General features: G+C 42.8%; 2 protein-coding genes across 2 annotated transcripts in view; one reads left to right on the forward strand and one right to left on the reverse strand.

The window, feature by feature from the left end:
* The window catches only part of LOC137422397 (epiplakin), a 147,788-nt gene extending 126,182 nt beyond the window's left edge, over positions 1–21,606 (forward strand). Inside the window, exons 32-37 of the mRNA XM_078772581.1 lie at positions 2,072–2,149; positions 2,869–2,961; positions 9,349–9,515; positions 12,610–12,725; positions 12,819–12,892; positions 13,154–21,606. Of these exons, the coding sequence (XP_078628707.1) occupies positions 2,072–2,149; positions 2,869–2,961; positions 9,349–9,515; positions 12,610–12,725; positions 12,819–12,892; positions 13,154–21,454 (8,829 nt within the window). The 3' untranslated portion in view covers positions 21,455–21,606. The remainder of the gene's footprint in view (positions 1–2,071; positions 2,150–2,868; positions 2,962–9,348; positions 9,516–12,609; positions 12,726–12,818; positions 12,893–13,153) is intronic.
* A 1,871-nt stretch (positions 21,607–23,477) lies between these two features.
* On the reverse strand, positions 23,478–25,236 carry BAG2 (BAG cochaperone 2). Its single transcript, XM_078773179.1, has 3 exons — positions 24,972–25,236; positions 24,404–24,513; positions 23,478–24,040 (listed from the first exon to the last, which is right to left on the reverse strand). The coding sequence occupies exons 1-3, from the start codon at positions 25,088–25,090 to the stop codon at positions 23,622–23,624; spliced, it is 648 nt and encodes a 215-aa protein (XP_078629305.1). The 5' UTR covers positions 25,091–25,236; the 3' UTR covers positions 23,478–23,621.
* Between the last annotated feature and the right edge of the window lie 1,271 nt (positions 25,237–26,507).

Raw genomic sequence — 26,507 nt, forward strand, 5'->3', positions numbered from 1 at the left:
ATCCAAACAGAATCACAGTGGGATCGCACACCTGTCTGCTCCGAGCATTTTGTTAACAGTAAGTAAGAACATGTTTTATATGGAATGCGAAACCTGGAACATAAAAGTATTGAATTTGAAACTGTCCAATAAACTTTCTAAAGTTATGTACTCTTATCAACTCGGTCAAAATGAATCTCGATTTTATCATGTGAAGAACGTGCTATGTAATCGTTGCTTACATGATAAATATAGGTGATGACTTATGGCCATACGCACAAAGCACACATGGCGGCACTCATTTCGCACTGTGCGTCACATGTCTACAAAGTATGCACACATGCATGCACAGCTTAAAACTGCAGTGGTTTTTGAACAAATGGAGGGCACTTAATCAATCAGGTCCATAACATTAACACAAGCAGCTTTAAAAAATACATGTTTGTTTAATATATTAATACCTTGGATCGAATCAAGTGGACGTCATTCAGTTCTTTGTGTAGGATTTGTCGCACCCATCCATCTTGGTACAACCTGTATGCCTCGAGGGATTTATACTTCTTCGACTCATCTTTGGTATAGGCCGATTTGCTGAACAACAGGTAGTTGATCACGTCGATGTGGGTCACCTGAGGCCACTTGCTCACATTCTTCTCAAATTGATCATTTGATAGACCATAAGGGTCACACCCAATGACAGAAATCTTCTCTTTGTAACGAACAAGAACGTCCGGGGGGAGCGTCTCTCGGTAGCCAAGGTTGGCACTCGCACTGCTAGCCATACTCAAGCCTGGATCTACCGTATCCTTACGTACACTCCAAGTCTGTTCTACAGGTAGTTGGTTGCAGGTTGACCCACTGCCCAGGTGTTCACCGGTTCACTGGTCCACGGCAAACTTAAACCGAATGTTCTGTGTTTGTTGGGCAACAATACGTAATATAAACTAGATGGCACCACACTCCACATGAACGTGACAAAACAAACAAAATTACTTTATAAAACAGACTTTTTGCGATCCGCATTCACCATAAACCAACGCAACAAATCAATATCAGCGCACACGGACAGATTAGCTTGGGTATCAAAATGGCCGCCGCGCAATGCGAGATGGGTAACTGTGACGTCAGTGAAAACAAAGGATTGGGGATGTTAGGGATCACATTATTTATTTCTGGAAGAGTAGGCTTATCGGTGGTACCGTGGTGACATTCCACGGCATCCAGCAAAGAGAGGGTTGAAGTTTGGGGGTAGCAGCACCTCGGGGAGAGCAATATCCTTTGAGCTCCAAGCAAATGACTTGTCAGTTGTGAGAGGTTCATATGTACCAAGGAAGGACTTGAGATGACAGATGCCAGGTCTGCGGCTTGTTTTGATACGTGGTATTCGCAGGAGAGGATTGAGACACGGAATCTCGTCCTGGAGTAAATTGTGGTAATTGATCGGTATGTTTGTGTGACGATCCTTACGGAGAGAGGGGGTGAATATTTGAGATTTATCATGGTTTTTTAAGACATGTTCCCTAATGTTAGAACAGTATACCTCATCCTTTCCAGGTTAGTCGGGATGCAAGCTGCTGCTGTTGGCCTGTCCGTTGGACGTAATCTTGGGATGTATACATTTAAGTGCAAGTCTAGTGTTGTTTTTCATTGTGCTTAGGTTGTTGTGATGCAAATTAAGATACATCTATTTATTAGATCTGCAAATACCGTTAAGTTCTGACTCCCCCCCCCCCCCGCCCTCCTCATCCCCCCACAATATGCTCCATATTGCACCCATATCCGCCCATTACTCTCTCCCCTTACTCCAAAATTTATTTCACTTCTCTTTCACACCTCACACATCCTTACGGTCCTTTTCCTTTCCCATCATTCTCCCTTATCTTACTTTCCTCCTTTTCATCTCCTCCATTTTTCTCTTCCCTCACCCTTCCTCAGATGCATACATAATACTTAAATGGTCCATATGTCGTACGTTTCCCACAGTACATTGTCCAGGATGAAAACAACATTATTTTATCTGCATCATGTGAGCACATAAGCACAAACTCTGCTTGTTGACCTGTCCAAAACCTTTGCCCGGAATGCTTTGCAGACATGTCAGAGAGGCCTCACCTGCGTCCACAGGAGGCAGAACGTGCAGAATGTGTTGGACTATCTGCAGAAAAAGCAGGTGAGTGTTAACAATCTCAGGCTGTTCCTTTCATATACATTCCTCAAATGAGTTTTGAAGTCTCCTCTCTTTTGTTTTCATGAGATTCAAAACGAACTTGATTTCACGGTGAATGTTTCACTCTTTTTCATAAACCTTCAGGAAGACGACATTAGAAATGTATGAGGATCGAGGGAGTATGGAAAGGGGTTATCACCTGTATTAAATATCCTGGTGGGGCTTTGACGGTTGAGCATGCTGGTTTCGAAACAATGGGAAAATGGTAGTTGCTGAGGTTGGATAAAAAGGAGAGGGGGCACTCCTTGTTGATGATGGGTTAAAAGGATGTAACAGGAGATGGGTCTTGAAGAGGAACTGGATGAGAGATAATGGAGTTCCCTTGATTGTATTACTTTACTGCTTGTGGTGCAACATTATACGCAATTTGCAATGTTTACTTGAAACCGTAAATGCAATATGGAATTTTTTGATGGTCGAATGCTGACTCATACCTTGTCCAACAGGCCTCGGCCTTGTACAGTGGTTTGTCTGCACGTGTATGAATTTGGTGTGATGGATATTATAGATTATAATATACAATCGTATTAGTTGTTTGAGATGGTGTCGTTGTGGTGTTGTGTGAGCGGATCTGGAATGAGTGATGACACATGTACAGGATGGCATTCTTTGTTGTGAAGACCTGTGATTTTACGTACATCTGATGAGGAACTTTATGGTAGGTGAAACTGGTGAATATCCGCAGTGAGGACATCGTTGAGGGAAATCCAAAGGTGACTCTCGGCCTCGTCTGGACAATCATACAGCATTTCCAGGTAGGCCTCATAAATTCTGGACTAATTAAGACCCTCCATTGGTGCAAGACCATAGGCAAATGTAAATTGATGTCTGAATCCAAGTGTCTTAAGTTGGAATGCAAGTCCATGATGGAAATAAAATATATTGACTTTACTGTACTGGATTAGCATGTTTGGTGTTCCTATCTGAACAATTAGGTCATGATCTTGGGAAGCCAGGTTCAAGTTACAAGAACTTTGTTGTCCAAGTTTGTCCGTTGTCTACTAATGACCTTGTAATACATGTAAAAATACACATGTCTCCTAAACAAATTGGCAATCAAAGAGAAAGGATAGATCGGTTTCAATTGGAATGAGATAGATACCTAGATGCATTGGGGATAGAGAGGTACAGGTATATTGGCAGGACTTGTAGGTAACTTGTGTGTAGATACGTAATGGTATCTGGTGCAGCACAGGTATGATTGGTCGAACGGCATCCTCCTGTGCCAAAGTTCCTTGTAAATCTCAACACCCCTTCGGCTTCAATGAAAAGAGGGAAAAGGCAAAGATTACATAGTGACATTACGCCAAGAGGTGCTGGTGTATGTTATACAAGTTGCGTCGGATATCTCCATCAAATATTACCCCAAAGCAACGAGAAAGATGCCAAGTTGTGATGAAAGCAAAGTGCTGTTTGAATTTCATTGAGTTTTATTAGCTTGTTTAATGGTAATGCAAGTGCAAATTTATATTCAATCCTTTTCTTTCCATGATACGTATATATATATATATATATATATATATATATATATATATATATATATATATATATATATATATATATATATATATATATGTATATATATATATATATATATATATATATATAGTTATATACATATATAGTATATACACTACATGACCAAAGGTATGTGGACACCCCTTCTAATTAGTGGATTCGGCTGTTTCAGCCACACCTATTGCTGACAGGTATATATAATCGAGCACACAGCTATGCAATCTCCATAGACAAACATTGGCCGTAGAATGGGCCGGGATGAAGAACTCAGTGACTTTCAACGTTGCACCGTCATAGGATACCACCTTTACAACATGTCAGTTCGTCAAATTTCTGCCCTGCTAGAGCTGCCCCGGTCAACTGTAAGTGGTGCTATTGTGAAGTGGAAACGTTAAGGAGCAATGACAGCTCAGCTGCGAAATGGTAGGCCATACAAGCTCACAGAACGGGTTCGCTGAGTGCTGAAGAGCGTAGTGTGTAAAAATCGTATGTCCTCAGTTGCAACACTCTACCGAGTTCCAAACTGCCTCTGGAAGCAACATCAGCACAACAACTGTTCGTCGGGAGCTTCATGAAATGGGTTTCCATGGCCGAGCAGCCGCACACAAGCCTAAGATCACCATGCACAATGCCAAGCATCGGCTGGAGTGGTGTAACGCTTCCTGCCATTGGACTCTGGAGCAGTGGAAACGCGTTCTCTGGAGTGATGAATCACGCTTCACCATCTGGCAGTCCGACGGACAGGTCTGGGTTTGGCGGATGCCTGTAGAATGCTTCCTGCCCGGATGCATAGTGCCAACTGTAAAGTTTGGTGGAGGAGGAATAATGGTCTGGGGCTGTTTTTCATGGTTCGGGCTCGGCCCCTTAGTTCCAGTGAAGGGGAATCTTAATGCTACAGCATACAATGACATTCTAGACTATTGTGTGCTTCCAAATTTGTGGCAACAGTTTGGGGAAGGCCCTTTCCTGTTTCAGCATGATAATGCCCCTGTGCACAAAGCGAGGTCCATGCAGAAATGGTTTGTGGAGATCGGTGTGTAAGAACTTGATTGGCCTGCACAGAGCCCTGACCTCAATCCCATCAAACACCTTTGGGATGAATTGCAACGCCGACTGTGAGCAAGGCCTAATCACCCAACATCACTGCCTGACCTCACTAATGCTTTTGTGGCTGAATGGAAGCAAATCCCCGCAGCAATGTTCTGACATCTAGTGGAAAGCCTTCCCAGAAGAGTGGAGGCTGTTATAACAGCAAAGGGGGGACCAACTCCATAATAATGCCCATGATTTTGGAATGAGATGTTCGATGTTTGGGTGTCCATATACTTTTGGTCATGTAGTGTATATATCACATATCATGATTACTCTCCAAAATTCTGAATGTTTCCTATGGGGTTTCTTTCTCTGCTCGCTTTGCTTTTTCCAGAGTTACTTTTTTTTCTTTTTAAATTGGCTTTTCCCAGAGTCATCGAGGAAGGATAATGAAAATAAAATTTTAGTAAACCTTTTTACCTCCAGACAATATTTGACATTTCTCTATGTGAACACTCTCAAAATGCTTGCGACAGGTTCTGGCGGCACTGTGGATTGGTGCATGTGAGCTGCACATTTTTGGGACACACAAAACTATACAATGCTTAAAGTATATGTCAGTAGTTATTGAACGGAGATTATGGTGCTGATGAAGAATCAGCATAAAATATCGTTGTCTTAGGTGCTTCTTCTCTTGTAGTGTGTATTCTGGTTGGAGGTTGTGCTTTATTTAATATTAAAACAAAATTGGGCTATTTGACCTTTTGCCTCCAAGTTGTATTCGACCACAGTTCTCGACCATTTCTCTGAGGACTGGGTTGGCAGGATGACCTAGAGGTACGCACACTCGCCTCTAAACCATTTAGCCTGGGTTTAAATCTCGGCCCAGCTAGAAACTGTCACCCTGGTATTTCACAGGCCGGGAATCAATGTGTGTGCTTGCCGTCCCTCGGGTTTTTTTTTTTTTTTTTTTTTTGGTATACAGAATCGAGGCTTGTGAAAGAGCTAACATTTATCACCAAAAAAAAAATCTAACAGACAAACAAAATATATAAAAAGAGGGAGCGGTAGACAAGATGGGGAGAGAAGGGGAAGCACACAAACATAACATTTGAGAGCAGGGACATCGGGAGATGTGTGGGAGGGAGGAGGCGTGGGAAGGGGGAGGGAAGTGGGAAGGGGGAGGGGAGTGGGAGAAGTATAAAACACAAGGATACCAAGGACTTCCAGGAAAGAAGTTGGTATTTCAAAAAAGTGGATTTGGGGTGAAATTAGCGGGCGTAGAAAAGATCAAATTTTGGATGGGGAAGATAAGAGATGGTGGTGAACAGCTGTTTTAAAGACCTGGAGGGAGGAGTGGGATTGAAGAGAGTGAGGGAGTTTGTTCCAGAGGCGGGAGAAAAGAGGAATGAAGGAGTGAAGGTGAGCAGAGTCTTGATTTTGGCAGTTTAACCATAAGAGGGTTGCAGGCAGATCTTGTGTGACCTGTAGGAATATTTGGGGGACAGAGCCCAGAGAGAGCTGGGGGAGCAAGGCCGGAGAGGAGTCGGTAGAAGACGGAAAGACCACCAACCTGCCTGCGCTGAGTGAGTGAAAGGCCCTCGGAGATGGCTTCATCGCGGGAGATTCCAATGATTCTGAACGCTTTGGTTTCAACAGCGTGAAGACGAGCTAAGTGTGAGGTAGGAGCACCAGCCCAGAGGGGAGAGCAGTACTCCATTGAGTTGTGGATGAAAGCCTTGTATGTGGTGAGGAGCTCAGGTGTGCCAAGGAAGGACTTCATACGACGGAGGATGCCCAGTCGGCGACTGGCTTTGGAGGCCAGCTTGGAAATCTGGTTTTCCCAGGAAAGATCATGGCAGATAGTGAGACCCAAAAGCTTGAGCGACAGAACTTCTTGGAGAGGATTGTTCAGAAAGTGGATGGGAGGGTTGTCCAGTCGGTCTTTTCGGAGAGACATCGTAAGAGTGTGAGATTTGTCAGGATTGAAAGACATGTTCCACTTGTTTGCCCAGTCTGTGATTTTGTCCAGGTCTGCAGAGAGTGAGGAGGCTGCAGACTGCCGATTGTTATGTTATAATTGATATGTTATGTTATATTGATACATGGTTGCATGTTAAAAGGGCATCCCATCTGCCGGCATTGGCTGTTGGACGTTAAAGACCCCACAGTGTCTTTTGCGAAGAGTACGTGAGCTATCTGCAGCACCATGATCAAATTACAAATTTCTGCCCTGACTACTGCTGGGAAAGCAATGACAAACCACCCAGTATAACCATTGCTCAGGAAGCTGCTTGGGTAGCACAAATGCTCTATGAAGAGTATGGTACATCAGAAATAGAGAGGAGTAACTGAAAACAGAACATAGGTTTTAGTAAACTAGGGCATGCCCGTACTATATATATATCTAAAATTATATCCCCCCCCTCTATTTACATGAAATGGTTTGGTCCAAAGCGAACGGCTTGCGGAGTTTGGTAAAGAAATCGCCATAGCATGCACAAACGCGCAGGAAAGCGAAAGAATCGCAAATTAGTTTTAATTAGTTTTAAAACATCGTTTAACGCCAACATAGCGGCAACATAGTTTGCCAACGTGAAATAAATGAATACGCTCTCAAATGTGCCGTCCGAGGCAGAGTCTGTTCGCCACGTTCGGCACACGTGATAGCTCGCTGCTCTCTGATTGGTTGAATCGTTTTTTGGACATAGCTCGGTAACTACTTGTCCGATTAATATGAAACCTTGAAAAGGCACATCCTCGGGTCCCCAGCAATATACCTGGCAAGTTTAAAGTATATCGGACCCGTGGTTGTCGAGAAACAGCGGTCACAGACATACATACATACATACATACATACATACATACATACACACAGAGATTACTGGAATTATAGATAGACTAGGGCATGCCCGTACTATATCTATATCTAAAATTATATCCCCCCCCTCTATTTACATGAAATGGTTTGGTCCAAAGCGAACGGCTTGCGAGTACGGTGACAATCCCCCCCCTCTATTTACATGAAATGGTTTGGTCCAAAGCGAACGGCTTGCGAGTACGGTGACAATCCCCCCCCCCCTCTATTTACATGAAATGGTTTGGTCCAAAGCGAACGGCTTGCGGAGTTTGGTAAAGAAATCGCCATAGCATGCACAAACGCGCAGGAAAGCGAAAGAATCGCAAATTAGTTTTAATTAGTTTTAAAACATCGTTTAACGCCAACATAGCGGCAACATAGTTTGCCAACGTGAAATAAATGAATACGCTCTCAAATGTGCCGTCCGAGGCAGAGTCTGTTCGGCACGTTCGGCACACGTGATAACTCGCTGCTCTCTGATTGGTTGAATCGTTTTTTGGACATAGCTCGGTAACTACTTGTCCGATTAATATGAAACCTTGAAAAGGCACATCCTCGGGTCCCCAGCAATATACCTGGCAAGTTTCAAGTATATCGGACCCGTGGTTGTCGAGAAACAGCGGTCACAGACAAACATACATACAAACATACAAACATACACACAGAGATTACTGGAATTATAGATAGACTAGGGCATTGCCCGTACGTGGGTGCCCGTTCCGTGGCCAAAAAAAAAAAAAAACGCTACCCGTACGCTCTACCCCGCCCGTACGCCCGTAAACAAAAAAAGCAACGCTCTTCGCTTCCGCCCTTCGCTCTGACTGAATTGGGAGAAATAATGCGCATAAGAAATCGAATTACGTACCGTAATGGCGGTCAGCTCGTAACGCGCTCAGCTCCGCTCGTCTCACATCGGCCACGCCTACGCAACAGAGCGTTCTGTGATTGGCTGCCGGAAGATAAGTCGTCACTGTCCGGAAGTTCGCAAATCGCAGTTAGGATGAATCGTTTTAATTTAATCGCAGTTTGAAAAGAGGGGAAAAAAGAAAAGCCTTGCCTTGCTGCAAACAGCTGCTGCAAACAACAACAACATGGAAGGCTGCACTGTCCGGAAGTTGGCATATCGCAGTTACGATTATTTTAGTGTTAATGGCCAATTATTCAATTAGCGCCAACGTATTTTGGCTGTTTGCAATTTAATCGCAAGGAAAAGTAGAAAGAGAAGAGGGAAAAAAAGAAAAGCCTTGCATTAACGCATTAACGCTTGCATTGCATTAACGGTTCGGCACACGTGATAGCTCGCTGCTCTCTGATTGGTTGAAGCGTTTTTTGGACATATCTCGGTAGGTACTTGTCCGATTAATTACAAACCTTGAAAAGGCACATCCTCGGGTCCCCAGCAATATACCTGGCAAGTTTCAAGTATATCGGACCCGTGGTTGTCGAGAAACAGCGGTCACAGACAAACACACAGACACACAGACACACAGACAGACACACAGAGATTGCTGGAATTATAGATAGATAAATGCAACGTGCAACTTGATGTTAAAAGAAAGTTTTTACAATGTGAAAAAAATCCACAATGAACATTGGTATTGCAAGTGTAAACATGGTGCATCCTCGTTTGTGTGCGGCAGTTGGTTATGTTCATAAAACTTTTTGATTTTCTAGGTCTGTATTCGTTTTTCAACAATCTCAGTGCCTTTTCACATTGGCTGTTTGTGAGCAGATACCAGAGGTGAAGGTTGACCCTTCTTCCCAAGCTCTTCCTGTGTTGGACAAGCTGCTCGAGTGGGTAAAGAACACCACCCGGGGTTATCGTAACCTCCAGTGTCTTGACTTCTCCTCTTCATGGAGGAACGGAAAGCTTTTCAACTCCCTCATTCACAAGCACAGGTATAATTTCAGTGAGTAAAACCACCTGAAGTTCAGGTTTCTCCTGAAACTATCTGACCACCAGATGTATGTATTTATAGACGATAAGTAATGTAGACAACTACCTACATTTAGAGAAGAAATAATCTAGATACTTATTTCGAGAGTAATACTACTTCTTCTTCCATATTCGGAACAAAGGTGTGGGTGAGCCGCTGATGCAGTGCCCTCTGCAGGTTATGGCAGGAATTTATAATTTGTCCATGGTGCTGGCGATAGCTCGTCTACTCTTCCTGAAGGACACCATGAGATCTTTAACGTCCACCGACTAATGTCAGCAGATGGGACGCCCGGTTTAACGTCAACCCGAGTGACGGCACACACGTTGAATCACCTTGCCTGTGAAACAACGGGATGACAGTTTATATCTGGGTCAAGATTCAAACCCAGAATAGACAGCTTGGAGTGTCCGAACCGCTCAGCCATCCTGCCAGCCTCGAGTAACATGGAAAGAGTGCTGAGAGACAAAGTAACTTAAAATTCTTCATCTTGAAGTTGAATGCCCTCATTATGGAGAGGTGCTCACATATTCATTTAAATGAAGTTATAACTTGTTGTTTGATGCTGTGTTTTGTTATTTTAGAATTTTGCTTTTAATTTGCTGAAAGCGGCTAAATAATTACCAAACACTAAAATGTATATCTGTTAGGAACTTAATATTTTGTGTAAATGTAGCCTAATGTTACAGAAAGACGTAACATGCTCCTGAGAGTTATCAGGTATCACGTGATTTATCAGTGACGTTTAACGGTTTTCACTCATTCGTGCCATGGTGCCTCATTGTGGAAGAACGCGTGTTTCTCGTGGAACATTACATCAAGAATGCATCCTTTAGGGAATGTCAAATTGCATTTAAACGTCCCTTTGGTGGTCGTATGAAACCTTGAAAATCAGTGACATGGAAACTTGTGAAGCAGTTCAGAGAACCAGGCTGCAAGAAAGTGAAAATGCATATGCGCCAGCCAAGTGTTGTTACACCAGAGAAAGTGGATTCAGTGCGGGAAATAATGGAAGCAAGCCCGAAGAAATTAGCACAACAAGCTCACTGTTCATATTCCAGTGCAAGGTAGGTCGTCCGGACACTCAAGCTTTATCCCTACAAAATTCATGCAGTGCATCAGTTACTTGAGCCGGAAAAAGAGAAACGTGCAGCCTAATGTGAGTGGCTCCATAGGATGGTAAGAGAACAAGACAATGCTTTGAATGTTATGTTTTTTACAGATGAAGTATTGTTTCATCTTTCTGGGCCTGTAAATTCACAAAACACTCGTTTACGTCAAGGAGAATAACCTTATGCAATGCACGAAAGACCATTGCATTCCGCGAAAATTGGTGTTTGGTGTGCTGTTGGTCAGCAAATAATTCAGTAAATAATTATTGACCCAATTTTCTTCACAGAAACAGTAAACTCAGAAAGTTCCATCAACATAGTATACAAGTCTCTTGGGCACCTTACAGGAGATTAAATCAACCAAGGATGGTTTCAGCAAGATGGTGCCACAAGTCACACTTTACGATACAACATGAACGAACTTGGGCTACTCTTTGGGTGACCGTGTCGTGTCCACGTAATTATGGCTTATATCACCAGATTTATTTTTATGGGGATATTTGAAGGATATAGTGTACACTACAAATCAACGCACCTGTAAAAATTTGTTTGTGAATTTATACTCACGTGTGGTCACATGGTGGATAGATGCTTGCTGGCAATTCTTCGTCTCCATTACGCTCGATGAACGTGGTGAAATGGGAGTAAATGTGGATGTTCCACCGAGATGCAGCCAATGCTCCCCAAAAGCTGGTCGAAGGTCTCGGTGGGTAAACCCGTTGTGAAATGTTGATTTTTTTCACCAGACGAAAATACCAATGCTTCGGGCTTCGGGGTGATCTAAGCGGTGGTTAAAACAAAATGAATATTCCACCAGTAAAAGGCGATCTAAAATGGCGGAAGAAAAAAAGTAACCCCAAGAAGTAGAAACGTTTGTTTGATTTTCGTGAGCAGCGAGCAGATGGTGAAGTACAACTCTGCTGATAATCTCAAGGGAAACCAAAGAACAGTGAAGTACAGTATTTACCCACTCCACGTTATTATGCCCTTTAGCTCAAAAACCCTCGAGAGGAGAGAGTCCGCGTAAAAACAACAACCCTCTTCTTCCTCTTCGTGCTTCGTCCTCTCGTACTGAGAGTTGATGGGTTGTTCCTGGTTTTAAACCATGCCACACTAACCGAACATTTGCTAGCAGAGCTTCAGTATGTGAGGAACAAGCTTGGCGAATTGATTCTTCCTGCACCATCCGTTCAAGTAGAAAATGATGCATGTAAAACTAGAAGTCACTACACACTCTTGGTGAATTAAAATCAATAAATCAGTGACACAATCATCAATATTCCCCAAGAAATGCTACACCATGTTTAGGAGAGCATGCTGCGAAGAATGAATTTGTACCTACAACATGGTGGTGGACATCTTCAGCACTTCATCGAGGGTAATCAATTGTGTGGATCAAGTGACGTCTTTCTGCAACATTAGGCTCCATTTACGTAAAATAATAGGTTCCTAACTGATCTAGTTTTTAGTGTATGGGATTATTTAGGGTTCTCGAATAAAAATAATCACCCTGTATATTATATGTGTCAGCAAAAATAAATTATATTTTGCAAGGAAAAACCTCCAAGAAACATGTTTTTGAGGTAGGTGGCCAAAACAACTCTTGCCTTCAGTGCTTGTAAATGATCACATTCGCAGTCAATCTCTCAAAGAGAAGGAATGAAAGTTTAAACAAAGTTATGAATCGTTCCTGTAGCTGTCTTGTTAAATGAAGTGTCATTTTTTTTCACAGTCTTTAAACATTTTGAGCATCACATGAATTCTTCATTACGAAGCCAAGTGCAGGCTCTTCTTCAACTGAGGCCACTTTGCACTACGTGCTGTCTGCACTACTGCACTACTGCGTTGCCTTTATACCCTCTGTCACCCCTCTTCCACGAGCTTCGATGTTGTATGGAGAAATTATTCCTGAACTACTCTTTTTTTTTTGCTCTCAACCTACAGACCTGCTCTTGTACAGATTGAAGAAGTAGCTAAACGAAGCAATCAGCAGAACTTGGAAATGGCTTTTGAAGTTGCAGCAAAGAACCTCGGGGTGCCGAAACTATTAGATGCAGAGGGTAAATGTTGAACTGTACAGATAATTTATACAGTATAATGACATAAAAATCTCCAACGTTAATAATGACTTCTTCTATTTTTACTCTTTACAGACGTGAATGTTGAACAGCCAGATGAAAAGTCAATTGTAACGTACCTGTCTTTTCTGTACTCTGCTCTTAATCAGGTATGTAATACAACGGCTCAGTTACCACTACACAAGCTACACGAGACTCATTAGGTGGGCGAGGCATATACTGTTGTGGCTTCTGATTGATGGAAAATTCTGAGAGCACGTGTTCTATATAGTTTTGTGGAAACAGGTTAAGACCTTCAATTTTCAAATGCAACAATGTGTTGTTCCAGCAGACCGATTAAACATAATTTGCCATTTTTTTAAATTAAAAAAAAAACACAATTTTCTTGATATATTCCTCTTGTTTTTCAGGAAGTGATTGAAAACGGGAGTGCAAATCATACAGTGGACATTACGGAGACCTTGAAAACCACGAAGCTCATGATATCACAAAAATTGCAGCCCCTGCCAATTTGGGATGTGCTCCACTCTGAACAGTTACCTGCACAGGAGAGTCAAAGGTTAATGGCAGCTTTTAGCACGGGCCAGTTAACATTGCAGCAGCTTGGAGAGACTATAATTCAGAAAATCAAAGAAAACGATGAGGAAATAGAAAGAACTTTCGAAAAAACAACAGTTAAAATACAAAGAGGGATGTTTGCAGGGAAGATTTTATCTCTTCATGAGATTTTCTCCAGCAATCTTCTTCAAAAACAAGTTCAACTGGATCTATTCAATGCATATAAAGCGGGGAAAATGTCGCTGATGATCTTAAAAAACAGTGTGCTTCAAGCTTTGGAAGCCACAAAGAAAACGGATAGCTCCAAGACATTTCAAGGTTTGAGAAAGGAGGTGACAGTTGATGAGCTGCTGAGCTCCAAGGTTATAGATGAAGCAACCGCAACTGCAATTAGCAGGGGAACTATGAAACCTGCGGAGGTAAAACACAAGATTGAAAAGGTACTTCATGGAACAAGTCCGATTGCTGGACTCTACCATGAGGAAAAAAGAGAAAAAATGTCTATTTATGCCGCTTTGCGGAAGGGATACCTGAGACCGGGAACTGGTTTACTACTCTTGGAAGCTCAAGCAGCAACTGCGTTCATCATTGACCCTGTGAACAATTTAAAGCTGAGTGTAGAAGATGCTGTCAAGCAAAAGGTCATTGGTCTGGAGTACAAGGACAAGCTGATGCTAGCTGAACGAGCAGCAACAGGATACAAGGACCCGGCTACTGGAGAAATACTCTCTGTGTTCAAGTTTATTGAAAAAGGGCTAATCTTGAAACACCATGGACTTCGCCTTCTGGCGGTTCAGATTGCTACTGGAGGAATCATTGACTCTCAAGCCAGCCACCGACTTCCTTTGGACGTGGCCTACAGCAGAGGACTTTTCAACGAGGAGATGAACAGGATCCTTTTACATCCGAGTGATGACACGAAGGGGTATGTTGATCCGAACACACAGGAGAACCTGACATATAGTGAATTGTTGAGTCGATGCATTGTAGACCCCGATACTGGCTTTCTTTTGGTGCCTTTTAAGTGTACAACTAAGGGAAGCACAACACAGCAAGTAGCATGTAAATCTCAGAGGGAAGAAGCAAGAGTTGAAAATTCCAAATTTCTGAAAAACGAGGCAACGACAAATTCCAATCCGAGTAGTTCCATTCCAAACTCGCGATATTCACAATATTCGAGCAGCTCGGTCAAAACAGAGAGCCAAATAAAGCAAGATTTTCAAGAAATTATATTGCAAATGCCAGAAGCAAGTTTTGATGGTAAAAAGATGTCGATTAATGAACTTTTCACAAAAGACATCATTCCCCATCAAATGAGAAAAAATCTTACTGAAGATTACAAATGTGGGAGAATTGACATTGAGGCAGTTATAACGAAAGTCATCGAAATTATTAACGGCATAGCATACCACTCAATACAGGAGCAAAGGTCAAATGTACAGCAAGCACCCCAAACTGAACAAGAACTTCTTCAAACTTTGCAAAAAATCCGCTTGAAGATGCCAGTTTCTGGATTTGCTGGGAGAGAGATGACGCTGAAAGAGGTTTTCGAATCAAAAATAATTGATATGCCAACGAAGAACACATTGATGACAGAATTCAGATCGGGAAAGATGTCTGCAGATCTACTGATATCCCAAGTCACACAGATAATTGACACTAGGGCAAATGAAATAGCCCTGAGGGAATCGCCCGCATTCGCTGGACTTCGTCACCAAGTGTCCATAAATGATCTTCTGGCTGCACGCATTATCGATGACCAAACAACCAGGCATCTGGTAGAGGGTAAAACCACTATGTATGAACTGAAGCCTTTGATAAAAACCTACACTGATGGAAATTCAAGCATTGCTGGTATTTTGGCTGAAGGCACAAATGAGAAGATGACCATTGATATGGCCATGAGGAAAGGCCTGATAAAACCCACAACAGGACTGATGCTCTTGGAGGCTCAAGCTGCTACAGGAAGTATCATTGATCCTGTAAGGAACCGGATGTTTTCACTGGATGACGCAGTGCAGAATGGGATTGTTGCACGAGAACACAAGACGAAACTTGTGCTGGCTGAACAAGCACTTACAGGATATAAGGACCCATACTCTGGGAAAACAATCTCATTGTTCCAAGCAATGCAGAAACGCCTGATCATGAAAGACCTTGGCACCCGTCTGCTGGAGGCACAAATAGCCACTGGAGGAATCGTCGATCCAAAAGTCAGTTTGCGCCTTCCTCTGGAGGTGGCTTATTTGCGTGGGCTTTTTGATGAAAGGATGGCCAAGATGTTTTCCAACCTAAGCAACGAAGCCAAGGGCTTCTTCGACCCAAATACCGATGAAAACATCACTTACTTGGAGCTGATGAAGAGATGCATAAGAGATCCAAATACAGGTCTCCTTTTGTTTCAAATCAGCAAACTGGCAAAACAAAAAGTGGAAGCAGTGGCTGCATGTGAGCGTCCTAGCACACCGATGTGGACAAGGAAAGGCAGAACTGACCAAGAATTCTGGCAGTCACTTGACACGATTAAAATCAAATTGCCAGTTGCAAAATATGGTGGGAAGGAAATGTTTGTGAAGGAGGTCTTCAATACCGGAATCATTGAAGCAGAAGCAAAAAGAAAGCTTGCAGAAGACTACAAACAAGGAAGCATCAATATCGAAATGGTCATTAACAAAATTGTTGAAATTATTGATAAAAAGGCTCAACAACCTGCCACAAATGAAACGCAGGAACTCGCACAGAAATTGAGGAACACTATGTTGAAACTTCCTGATACTGGATTCCATGGCAAGGTACTCTCCATGAGTGAAGTTTTTGATTCCGGAATCATTGAAGCAAAAGACAAGAAAACACTGTTGGACAATTTAAAATCGGGGAAAATATCTTTTGACATTCTACTCAATCGAGTGACCGAATTAATTGACGCAAAGGCGAACAAAATACCTCAACACCTAGCCTCCAGGACTGTTAAAACTGATAAAGAAATATCTGAAGCGCTTGAAAAAATAAGGATCAGATTACCAATTCCTCGATTTGGTGGAAAGGAATTGTCTGTGAAAGAGCTTTTTGACAAAGGGATTATAAACTATGAAGCAAGGAAAAACCTTCTTGAAGATTACAGGCAAGGTAAAATCAGCATTGACGATGTGATTGACAAAACTGTTGACATTATTAACACGCTCGCCGCTCGTGCTACAGAATGGACTTCTCCAGCAACGCATGGAAAGGATTCTCAAGGTGTTCCTGGCCCTGAAGAACAACCATTGTTTAAAACTGCACAAGAAGTTACGCAGGAACTGAAGAACGTTAGGCTGAAAATGCCTGAGGCAGTGTTAGGAGGAAAAGAAATGACCTTGAAGGAAGTTATTGATTCTGCCATTCTTGACCCTGAAATAAAGAAAATGCTAATTGTAGATTTCACACTGGGGAAGATCTCCCTCAATATTGTCGTTGGAAGGGTCACTGAAATTCTTGACGCAAAAGCATGCGAAGTAGCTCAGCGATCGTTGCCAACGTTTCCCGGTCTCCGTCGACGTGTGTCTGTCACTGATTTGGTGGACAGTCACATCATAGACCAGCAAGTAGCTAAACAACTATTAGAAGGTACCAAAACTGTAGAGGAAGTAAGCCCACTGATTAAAACCTATCTGGTAGGCTCAAGCAGCATTGCCGGTCTCACAGTGGAAACCAATAAGGAGAAAGTGTCCATTTACAGTGCAATGAAGAGGGGACTGATCAAACCTGGATTAGGATTGATGTTATTGGAAGCCCAAGCAGGCACTGGCTACATGATTGATCCTGTGAGAAACCAGAAGTATTCTGTTGAGGATGCAGTTCGTGTCAGACTTGTAGGATGTCAACACAAAGACAAGTTGCTTGTGGCTGAGCAAGCACTGACAGGATATCGAGATCCGTACACAGGAAAAACCATCTCTTTGTTTGAGGCAATGAATAAAGGACTCGTTGCGAAATCCAAAGCCATTTACCTTCTGGAGGCCCAGATTGCCACGGGAGGAATCATCGACCCAAGAGCGAGTCACAGACTTCCGATTGATGTGGCCTACAGTCGTGGACTGCTCAACAATAACTTGAATAGGATCTTGTCCAATCCTACTGATGCCACAAAGGGTTTCTTTGATCCAAACACAGAAGATAATCTCACCTACTCAGAGCTGATGAAGAGGTGTGTCACAGACCCAATTACAGGTCTCCTTTTGCTTCCATTAAAACCAAATTTCAAACAACAAACTGAGGCCTTTACTCTGCTGGAAAGACCAAGCACGCCCATTATAATGGAAAAAACAATCAAAACAGACCAGGACATTTTTCATTCTTTGGAAAAAATCAAAATAAGACCAGAAGGCCAGTACGTTGGAAGAGAACAGTCGTTGAATGAAGTACTTAATTCTGACATTATAATATCTGAAACAAAAAGGGATTTGGTGGAAGACTACAGACATGGGAAAATAACAATTGAAACCTTTGTCAATAAAATAATCGAAATCCTGCGCAAGGTAAACATGGCGGCACATGATACGGCACAAATACCTGCACAAGGTATTCCACCGGTCAAAAGGCCTTCAGAAAGTTACACAAGTTCTGACAAACCTTTACCTAAATCTGAACAGGGACTTTTACAGACAATGCAAAAAATTCGACTAAAAATGCCTGATTCCAGATTTGGTGAAAGTGAGATGTCATTGAAAGAAGTTATGGAATCAAATATAATTGATCAAGAAATAAGTAATATGTTAATGGCAGATTTAAGAATGAGAAAAATCACCGTTGATATGCTTATCTCTAGAGTGACTGACATCATAGATGGATTGGTTTTTAAAGGAGTCCAACAACCTGTTCCAACCTTTCCTGGCCTTCGCCAAAATGTTTCAACCACTGATCTCCTTTCCTCACGCATTATAGATCAACAAACAGCAAATCAAGTGATAGTTGGTGTTAAAACAGCAGAGGAAGTAAAGTCATTACTAAAGTCTTACTTGGATGGCTCCAGGAGTATTGCTGGCCTTCTAGTCGAAGGTACGAAGGAAAGGATTTCCATCTACAATGCCATCAAGAAAGGGTTGATTAGACCCGGTTCAGGTCTTGTGATGCTCGAAGCTCAAGCAGCGACAGGTTATATGATCGATCCAGTGAAAAACCAGATGTTCACTGTTGAGGAAGCAGTGCGGGCTGGTCTGGTCGGATGGGAACATAAGGAGAAACTCCTTGCAGCGGAACGTGCTCTCACGGGTTACAAAGACCCGTATACGGGGAAAACCATCTCCGCGTTTCAAGCAATGAAAAAGGGACTTATCATGAAAAATCATGCAGTCCGTCTACTGGATGCTCAAATCGGTACTGGAGGGATTGTTGATCCTCACGCAAGCCATCGTCTTCCTCTAGAGGTGGCCTACATCCGTGGCCTATTTGACAAAGAGATGCACATGCTTCTTGCAAATCCCGGAGATGATAACAAGGGTTTCTTTGACCCGAACACAAAAGAAAACTTGTCATATTGTGAACTGTTACAGCGGTGTATTGTTGATGATCAAACAGGCTTGTACTTGCTACCTTTTGGACGTGATGCGAAAGAGCAGAGGTCAAGCTTCTCTCAGAAGGAGTCGACCATGATTGATAGAGAGCCAGAAATCCCATACATAAAAGCTCCGGAAATGGAAGATTTCATGAAAACTGATGAAGATGTTTCAGAAGCATTGAAAAACACAACAGTGAGGCTTCCGGAGGTGAAATTTGGTGGTAAAAGAGTGACCCTTGAGACGGTTTTTAACTCTGATTTCATCGATGAGGCAGTCAAAAACAAAATTATTCTCGACTACAAACGTGGTGAAATTACTATAGACATCGCCAAGACTCAAATTGCGGAAATAATTTATGGAAAAGCAATAGAGGCTTCCAAACAGCCTGTTCCCACTTTCCAAGGCCTGCGTCACCAGGTGAGGCTGGAGGACCTTGTTGAGGCTCGCATCTTGGATGAACCAACAGCAAACAATGTACGGGAGGGTAAGAAAAGTATTGATGATGTACTACCTTTGGTTAAGTCTTACCTGGATGGAACAGTGAGCATTGCTGGTGTATACGTGGAGGCCACAAAAGAAAGTATGTCATTTTACAATGCCATGAAGGAAGGTCTCATAAGACCTGGAATAGGGATGGAATTGTTGGAAGCTCAAGCTGCTACAGGGTATCTCATGGATCCAGTGAAGAATGAGAAGTTTTCAGTGGAAGAAGCAGTGAAAGCTGGCTTGATAGGCTTAGAACATAAGGAAAAACTTATTTCAGCCGAGAATGCTGTCAAAGGATTTCAGGACCCCTACTCAGCTAAGACCATATCATTATTTGAAGCGATCAAGGAAGAAATGGTAGTTAGAGACCGTGGAATTCGTCTACTGGAAGCTCAGCTCGCTACTGGAGGAATAATTGACCCATTGGGTAGTTACCGTCTGCCTGTGACAGTGGCATACACTCGTGAATTATTTGACGAGAACGTGAACAGGCTTCTGTCTGACCCAAGTGAGAATGTCAAGAGCTATACCGACCCAAACACAGGCGAAGATGTTACATACCAGGAGCTTATGCAACGGTGTTTGAAAGATTATGGAACTGGGATGCTTCTTCTTCCGCTTGCAGAACAAAAAGTGGCAAAGGGAGTGCCTTTAATTACCCATGATATAATCATCACAATGAAGGAGATAGAAAATGTGGATGTGAAATCCGATGGAGGAGAGGATATGACGGTAGCGGTTGAGTCGCTGAGAGAGGACAGGGTAATAATAATAGAATCCGACAAGGAAGACTTACCAAAATCAGACAAGATGAAACGACTCGATGAAGTTGGCATCGAGATCAAATTTGGAGATGAGGCAGGTAAAAAGCTTTCGATGTCAGAAATTCTCCACAGTACGCTAATTGAGGAAACCAGGTCACAAGAGTTGCTCCATGATTACGAGTCTGGAAAGGTCACAACACGTGAACTGATGGAAAAGATTGCAGGTATCATTGAGGACCACGAAGTAGAAAAGGCTAAAAAGGCTCTTAAATTTAAAGGACTTCGTAATGAAGTAACAGCTGGAGAGCTTTTAGATTCATTGGTGCTTGATGAGACAACTTTGCGTGAAGTGGTTAGAGGAGTAAAGTCTGTCGAGGAAGTATCAAGCTCCATCAAAGACTATATGGAAGGCACTGGATGCATCGCAGGTTTTATCCATGAGAAAACCAAAGAAAGGATGTCCATAAGCAGTGCCATCTGGAGAGGGTTAGTCAAGTACAAAACTGGAATGCTCCTATTGGAGGCCCAAGCAGCCACCGGTTTTATAATAGATCCGGTTAACAACCTCCGCCTCACAGTGGATGAGGCAATAACAAATGGCGTCATTGTTTCAGAGTATCACGACAAGCTGCTTTCAGCTGAGCGAGCTGTGACCTGCTACAAGGACTACTATACAGGTGGTAAGATCTCGTTGTTTGAGGGAATGTGCAAGGGCTTTGTGGTACATGAACGTGGTATCCGTCTGCTAGAGGCACAGCTGGCCACCGGTGGCATAATAGACCACAAAACAAGCCATCGACTTCCGATGGAAGTGGCCATCAAGCGTGGATTGTTCGACGAAAAGATGAAGGACATCTTGTCCAACCCAAGTGACGCCACAAAAGGTTTTGTGGATCCCAACACAGACGAGAACGTAAGTTACCTGGAGCTCATGGAGCAATGTGTGATCGACTCACAAACGGGGTGTCGGCTCCTGGTGCTGAAGTGGGAACCCGGAGAACGAGAGTGCAACACACTTCAGAGGCGCAAGATAGTGCTGGACCCAGATAGCCAGACAGAGCTCACAGTTGAGGAAGCCTTCAAGAAAGGAATTTTGGATGAACAGCTGTACTCAAGATTAGCAGCCGAGGAGTGCGAATGGGAAGAGATCAAGGTTCAGCTTGGTGACGGAGACACCAGCTTAATGCTTGTGGACAAGCGTTCGGGACGCAAGTTTGATGTGAACAGAGCAATTGAAGATGGACTGGTGGATGAGGAAACCGTGAGACAATATCAGGCCGGTGCTGTCTCCATATTTGATCTTGGAAAACTCTTGTTAGCTTCTCCAACTCTTACAGCTGCTTCCTCCACCCCAAAGGTTGCCAAGTAAACAACATTTTCTTTGCTTGTTATTTAGCTCTGCTGGATTAGATGTTGTTATTTTGTGCTGAGCGCATTGCTTCAATGCCATATTTTTATATAGTGATGTGAAATATTCTAACATATTACAGTATTTCACATGTTAAGATGCTTCCTTAGTTTCACCAGTGACGTTGCATGCGGAATGCAGTTTGTTGAAAGTCTGGGGACATCAGTAAACAGTTAACGTTGTTCAAATCGGGGAAGAAATGTTTTGTGTATTAAATAGGAAGTTGATGGAGCATCAAGGATTTGGACTTATATTTATCTGCCCAAGATATATAATTTCAACAAAGTAAATGGGAAAACATTTTTTGATTTACTAACGCTTCTGTCAACAATATCTCATCATCTATGCAGAGCCAAAGTGATGCCGTAGCAGTTACTAGACTACAATCCTGGAAGGGTTGCCAGTCTGACTCAGGAAGTTAGGGCAGGAATTTGTAATTTGTTCATGGTGCCGATGATAGCTTGCCTACTCTTCACGAAGGACACCATGGGATTCTTAATGTCCACCAATCCATGCCGGGCAGACGGGACGCCCAGTTGAACGTCCATCTGAGGGACGGCACACACATTGATGAATCAGGCTGCAGGTGAAACACCAGGATTGCAGTTTATAGGTGGGTTCAGATTCATACCCAGGCTAGACAGCTTAGAGGTGAGTGTGCGTACCTCTAGGCCATCCTTCCAGCCTCAACAATATCTAGCTTATCTAAAATTACAGCGGCCATTGATTACACAATGCTCCCTAGTACTGACATTTGATGTATTAAAACAAAATTGGTTGGCAAAGTGCCCTTAATCAATTCAATATCAAAATAAGGTTTCACTTTCCAATATGGTTCGACTTTCACATTCAGTTTAACCTTTCTGCTTCACATGAGAGGAGAAGAGGGTCAGATTAATAAAGATTGAAAGAAAGGCAGCATTTGATTAAAAAAAAATGGAGGCCATTAAACAAATCGATGTTACTAAGGTCTGTGTTGACCATTACTTGGCCCTATTCACCTGTTTGCAATCATGACCCTCATGCTTTGATAAGATTGTTCGACTGAGTTTTTTTTTTTAGATAGAACACGAGCTGCCGTACATGTTGTGTCGTGAATATTGCTCCTTGGGAGGAAATGGCTGTATGAACTCTTTAGGAAATATCAATTTTGTGCTGCCTGGTTTTTGCTGTAATAAATGAAACGTTCTGTGGACAGAGCATGTGTGTAATTAAAACATGCTAGAAAACAGAAATATATGATCATATAAATGATAACAACCTCTTTTCTGGTTACATTCTATGAATCTTGATGGTTTCCCAAAGGTCTCTGCTGCTCACTTACATACTTGAGTCACCGCAATGAGCTTTCTAATAACTCACGGACTGGTTGAAGGTCTTCGCTTTCACCGTAGCATGCTCTAAAAGTGAGGGTGCGAGAGGAAAAGACTCAGGGAGTCATCATTAGGTCTGAGGCTGACAATATGGCTTAGAGGTGCGCACACTCACCTTGAAGCTGCCTAGCTTGGATTCAAATCCCAACCCTGTAAATTGTCAGCCTGGTGTTTCATCAATGTGTGCTGTCACCCGGATGGACGTTATATGGGCGTCCCGTCTTCCCGCATTCGTTGGTGGACGTTAAAGATCCCATGGTGTCCTTCGCGAAGAGTAGGTGAGCCATCACCGTCACCTTGGCCCAATTCCAAATTCTTGCCCTAAATAGTGGAATGTCAAGCTTGACCAGCCTGTTCGTGAAAGACTCGGGCCAAGCTTCCCCTGGCCTACCCCTCAAGAAAGGTGGGATAATGTTGGTCATCATTAGACCACATTTGAAACTCGTCTTTCAGGGAATGCTCATTTCTGGATAGCGGCGCATGTGCCTGTCGTTGCATTTTCCATAGACATTGGTCAACCCTTTGTTGAGTTGTTCAACATGTGGTTTCTGGCCTTTATGCCACCCCTCAACTTAAAGCTTCAGGCATTGTACCCATATCATTTCAAATCACGGAGAAAATCTTTCAGCAACATTTATTTTCTAGAAAAAGCTCAAATATCATTTGTGAGTGGCATAAAGCATTAAGTGCAAAAAGCATGACCAGGTAGGGAATAAACGCTGTTCAGGTACCGTATCAGCAGCAAATCATGTTTGTCAGCTATTAATTTGCTGGCCATGCGAGCCCTTGTGGTACTGATGGTCCAGGAGGCGAATCGAGCGATCGGTGTTATCTGTGATCCGTGTCAACATGTTGAGCCTCTTCCGGATCTTCTTCTGATCGTCAAGTGCACATCCGATGACCAGCGACTGGAATTTCTGGTCAATCGAACCCCGTGCACCTGTACCACCTACCTCACCTTCATCTGGAAGGCAGGCTTGAAGCAGTGCTCCAAAGCACCTCTTGGACCCATCCATATCCTTTTTGAGGCGTAGTGCTGCCTCGTCGAGGATTTCCATGGCTTTGTTGAGAGACTGCTCCTGCTCCTGGTCTCGCACCGTCTCCAGTGAGATGTCCACAGTGAGCACACGATTAATGAGCCGCTCAGCCGTTACATTCAGTTCTTCACGTTCACCTGTGCATCACCATGTATGGGTCATTGGTGAGTGTTTCCAGTAATAACCTTTGACTGAAGATTTGCTCTCTAAGGCAGTCAGAGGAGCACTATTACTCCATATGTCCACATCCCACTGGTTTGCCACAAAACAACCATCAATCTTAATATTGATGGATTCAGAAGTAGATGTAATGAAGCTGTTACATAAATCTGAAGTTTTAGATAGGACCAAAATAAGAATCGAGCTCTTCTTCCTACACCTTCTACAAGCTTCATTATGATCGTCCAGGCCAAATACAAAGAATGAGCCCCAATTGCGGGTATTTCATGGTATATTCAGATAACTTGCACGGAACCCTGGTGGATAACGTCCAACCTTACCGTCACTAATGTTGCGTATGTCTTGGCAGCTCTGCATTCCATGTAACATCTCCAGTAGGGTCTCCTTCTCTTGCTCCATGGCTGATGCCTGCTCACGTAGTGCCTCCACTCTGCACGGACACGCAACTACATTTAACATGTGGAGGATAAGTAAGAGTTTCCAACTTGCATCCGGGGGGGGGGGGGGGGGACAATTTATTATTTTTATTAACGGGACAATTTATTAACGACTCACAACTCACAAGGGATATGGGCTAACTTGAAAAAAACAAAAACTGGATGTCAAGTGAGAGGATGGTGTTGGAGCAGAGGAGGGAGTAGGAAATAAGATTTGGAGGAAGGGAAGGGTGTGTGTACAAAGTAAATATGGCCATAAACAGGCAGAAAAAAGGTTGAAGAATTCCATCATATTTGTACGTAATAAATAGACGGTCCTCTTGAGGTTTTAGTCAACACGGAATGTTCCAGACCTATTGACATTAGGAAGTTTAGTCTTCACGAGCAAGTTGCCCATCGAGTGAAAACAAACTTTTCTTTCCAAAGTTGTTTAAGCTTCACCACGACTCACCGAGTTTCCAGTTGGTCCATCGACTCCACCAGGCGGTTCGTCCGTGCTGCCATGGACTGTGATCTCTGGAATAGGGACGCTTTTTCCGCCACCACCACCTTGTTCTGTGCCATATCCATCGTCCAAAAGTTTTCTTCTATTTGTTCGATGGAAAAAAAAAGCTTTCAAAATTGATTACTGTGCGACGCTTTGTGACGACGTTCTTTTCCAGAAGGCTGCTCGCTCAAAGACCTTTCATCCAGTCCCGAGTGTGCTTTTTATAGACCACTGACGGGCAGACAGGCAGCCAGAGGGTAATTATAGGTATGCATCGTGGGCAGTGCCAGAGACAGGCATGAGATACTTGGAATTTGATGATTCAATGAGAAGGGGGAAAATAATTAATAAGATATCCAAGGGCTTAATTATTACGTTGATGCAATTGGGGTGTGCTAAATGCTAGATGGAAGACATGAAGAAATAGAGCAATGCGACTGTGTTGCCAATATGCATCCGCATAGTCCCACAATGGGTAGATGCCCACGTTCACTGTCCTAAAAATAAACAAGTTTTATTTAAATCCCTTCAGATGTTTTCAAGTATCACATTTTCACCAGCCATGACAGGTTTCACATCGATCGGTGAAGCGGTTTCAGAGAAGGGATTTTAAAAAAATATCGACTTTCAAGCTAATATGGCTGCCACACCACGTGACATATGACCTTTAAAATGTACACTCTGAATATGTATGGGTAGGGGATCACGTTTGTGAAGTTTCGTGCTGATCGGATACTGTTCGTTTTTCTATCCAAGATGGCTGCCAAACGACATGACCAACAATGTCATCATTATCAAACTATATGCAACAGTGGTGTTAGATTATATTTGTAAAATTTCGCATCGATAGGGTGAGCGGTTTCAGAGATATAATTATTTAATATTCCCCTTCAATCCAATATGGCTGCCACACCATGTGACCAATGATGTTTTTGTGATCATTTTTTAATCGCCATGCCAAGTCAATGACACACGTAAAGTTACGAGTCAATCAATTTGGTGGTTTGGGAGAAGATGTTTGAAGATGTTGGAGAAGAGGGTTTTAGGTTAATTCCAATATGGCTGCCAAACCATGTGATCTAGGATGTCATAAATGTAATATTTGAATTCAAATGAGTGATGATCATGTGCATGAAATTTCAGATTTTTAGGATAAGGAATTCGATTGAAACATTTTTGGCTGGTATACCACTTCACCTATGATGTCATCATTATCATGCTTTTGTTCCCCATTGGGAGTACTTGACAATGTGCCAAGTTTCAAATTTTTCCATTCAGCGGTTTCCATGAAATCTTTTTAATTATTTGCGTTTAATTCAAGAAGGCTGCCAAGAAGGCTGCCAAATGTTGTGTTTGTGTGCTTCACCTTCTCTCCCCATCTTGTTTTCCGCTCCCGCTTTTTGTGTGTTTTGTTTGTCTGGTTGATTTGTTTGTGAAGTAAATGTTAGCTCTTTCACGAGCCTCGATTCAGTATACAAAAAAAAAAAAAAAAAACCACGT

Source organism: Myxine glutinosa, chromosome 2, assembly GCF_964187855.1.
Source record: "Myxine glutinosa chromosome 2, kmMyxGlut1.1, whole genome shotgun sequence".
Lineage (NCBI taxonomy): Eukaryota > Metazoa > Chordata > Myxini > Myxiniformes > Myxinidae > Myxine > Myxine glutinosa.

Bases quoted from the DNA above. Each gene is read 5' to 3' on its own strand.
- BAG2 (XM_078773179.1), bottom strand. From the start codon at position 25,090: ATGGATATGGCACAGAACAAGGTGGTGGTGGCGGAAAAAGCGTCCCTA. The intron at 24,514-24,971 runs GTGAGTCGTGGT...GTGTCCGTGCAG, and splicing joins ATGGACCAACTGGAAACTCG to AGTGGAGGCACTACGTGAGC. The intron at 24,041-24,403 runs GTAAGGTTGGAC...GGTGATGCACAG, and splicing joins CATACGCAACATTAGTGACG to GTGAACGTGAAGAACTGAAT.